A 2,340-nucleotide genomic window follows, 5' to 3' on the forward strand; every position below is an offset into this window, starting at 1 on the left:
TGTGTGTGTGTGTGTGTACATAGCCTCCACTGTGTGTATACTAAAATTAGTAAATGTGATGGAGAAAACAGACAAAAGGCAGAAAAAGAGAAAAAAAGCCAACTAATTGGTTACATGTTTCCACTGTGTCCCCACAATGATTCCCAATAGCAAGACTTGTCTGACTGTGTACAGCAGTAATGTAATGTAATGTAACTGTTAAAGCCAGCACGCCTTTGTACAGAAGCCTCTCAGTATAACACAATGAAAGAGCACCACAAACTAAAGGCCTCACAACGACCATGAAGTTGAATCAACGCCTCTCTAAAACAGCTCCAACACAAACTGAACTTCCTCTTCTTCACAGAGCTCAGGTTTACTGCGGGACTGTTGTATTAGGTTTCATTAGTTTTAGCTGGGTGCGACTCATAAACAACTGAGTGCATGTGAGTGAGCCCAGCACTTAATGAAGCTGAAGAGACGTGTTTGTCAATATAAAATCGAATGTACAGGCAGACACTTCTCACTGTCCCGCTGCAAACGGCTTCTGCTCTGTACGTTTTTAACAGTAATGCTGCCTAAATGTCACATTTACGACCTGCAGGCATTTCTGAATTTCCTCCCTGAACCCAGAGCATCGTACTCATCATGATAACCAATAATGACTGGCTTAAACGGACCTGAGCAGCTCAAACGCTGGGCAATATGCTTTGCATCTTGTGGAAAAGACTGACTTTCAGTGAAGCAGTAATCTTTTAGCCTGTGGAGAGAGAGAAAGGGCATTTTCACACATGACAGACTCACCAACACAGAGGATGTTAAAGCAGAATCCGTGGTTGACAGACTTGTTGACCAGCTGGTCGGGCATGCTGTCAAAGCCCACATGGCCTGCCAGAGGGACAGAACGAGCACCTTCACCCTACAAATGAAGGAAAACCACATCAAACATCAGGTATCACATTCATTGTTAGCCTGTAAACATGCACAGGACTCCCTCTAACATACTATAATTACATCTCTACATCAGTTTACGCCTCAGTAGTGAACGTCCTGTGGAGAAATAACATGATTTAACCAAATAACACTCAAATTACCACACTGTCCTCCATACTTGATCAAGCTCGTCGTCGAGACTGACTTCAGGTGCAAAGTAGCTCACTTCCTGTTTCCTGAGCTGTAACTCTGTTCCCACAGTCGAGACCGTTTCAAACCACAATGTACATATATGGAAAGGTAAAACTGCTCATGTCAAGATAACTGTTAAAACAACAAAGAGCTTTTGGTAATAAATGTATAACCCAAAAGCTCATTGTTACATTACACAAATGATTCAACAAGAGCCAAAGAGTCGATTTAACATCGCCCAGCACAGCGTGTTTCTGTGGTTCCCCTTTAGTTTAAACTACCTATTTGAGGCCGGCTGCACTCCCATTCACTCTACTTTACTCTGTTTGTACACAACTATCTCAGGACCACAGTGACACAAAACACCACGGTGTAAAAGCACTGTTACGTGTGTGTGTGGGGGCGTGTGGCTGCCGCCGAGCATCTCCTGAATCTCCTTTCTGCAGCCTGCGTCCACATTACGAGGTGCAGGAAAGCAAAGAATTTAGATTATATGGCGAAGCAAGAGCTCTAAACCAGCTCAACCTCAGCCAACCAGCCATTATGTGGCCCAACATAACACAATGTTGCTTTCCAATGTGGCGTAGGCTTTGACAGGAAAACATTCCTCCGGAGGGTCAATTTAAAATAACCGGACAAGCTGATGATGGTGGACAGTTGTGGATTATTTGAACAGTTGAAATTGGGTTTAAACAGCTGAGGCGGTGTTTGTAAAACTGGGGGGTGAAATGTGACTGGACAAACACTTTCCTCTTCAGCTGCAAGTGCAACATTCCTGAACCATTCCCGAACCATTCCTGAACCATTCCTGCTCCTCAACACAGTCACAGCCAAGTTACACACACTGGGTTTTCATTCATTGAGCCGCAAAGGGATATCAAAGTGCAGGAAAACCTCGCTATTCTGAGCTCTCCCTTTCTCTCTCTCTCTCTCTCTGGGTGTAGTGCTTCCTCCCCCCATCAAACCCCCAAACAAAAACCAGGCAAACTTTACACCCGCTTTTTAAATTGTAGGCCTGGATGTCTGCATACAATCGGTTTTGTCCATATTTTGTAGGATCAGACAACGCCCGACTCAAAGTTAACGGGACACACATGAAACAACATAACGGAAACGAGCACCGTAGCTGTGCTGAAATGGGGGCGTACAGAATGAATGGCCTACCGATGTCTCTGTACTGGGTTACCGTCTTAACGTGGACTAATAAACACTATTTTAAATATTTTAAAGCAACAC

General features: G+C 44.1%; 2 protein-coding genes across 5 annotated transcripts in view; one reads left to right on the plus strand and one right to left on the minus strand.

The window, feature by feature from the left end:
• sept6 (septin 6) overlaps positions 1-2,340 on the minus strand; it is a 16,678-nt gene that overhangs the window by 13,874 nt on the left and 464 nt on the right. For all 4 annotated transcript variants that reach the window (XM_035669411.1, XM_035669410.1, XM_035669412.1 and 1 more), the window contains exon 2: positions 784-898. In XM_035669411.1, coding sequence (XP_035525304.1) covers positions 784-898 — 115 coding nt within the window. The remainder of the gene's footprint in view (positions 1-783; positions 899-2,340) is intronic.
• Positions 1-2,340, plus strand: part of pttg1 (PTTG1 regulator of sister chromatid separation, securin) — a 9,991-nt gene that overhangs the window by 3,214 nt on the left and 4,437 nt on the right. The window lies entirely within an intron of this gene.

Source organism: Morone saxatilis, unplaced genomic scaffold, assembly GCF_004916995.1.
Source record: "Morone saxatilis isolate NCDOM2014 unplaced genomic scaffold, NCSU_SB_2.0 Contig22, whole genome shotgun sequence".
Classification (NCBI taxonomy): domain Eukaryota; kingdom Metazoa; phylum Chordata; class Actinopteri; family Moronidae; genus Morone; species Morone saxatilis.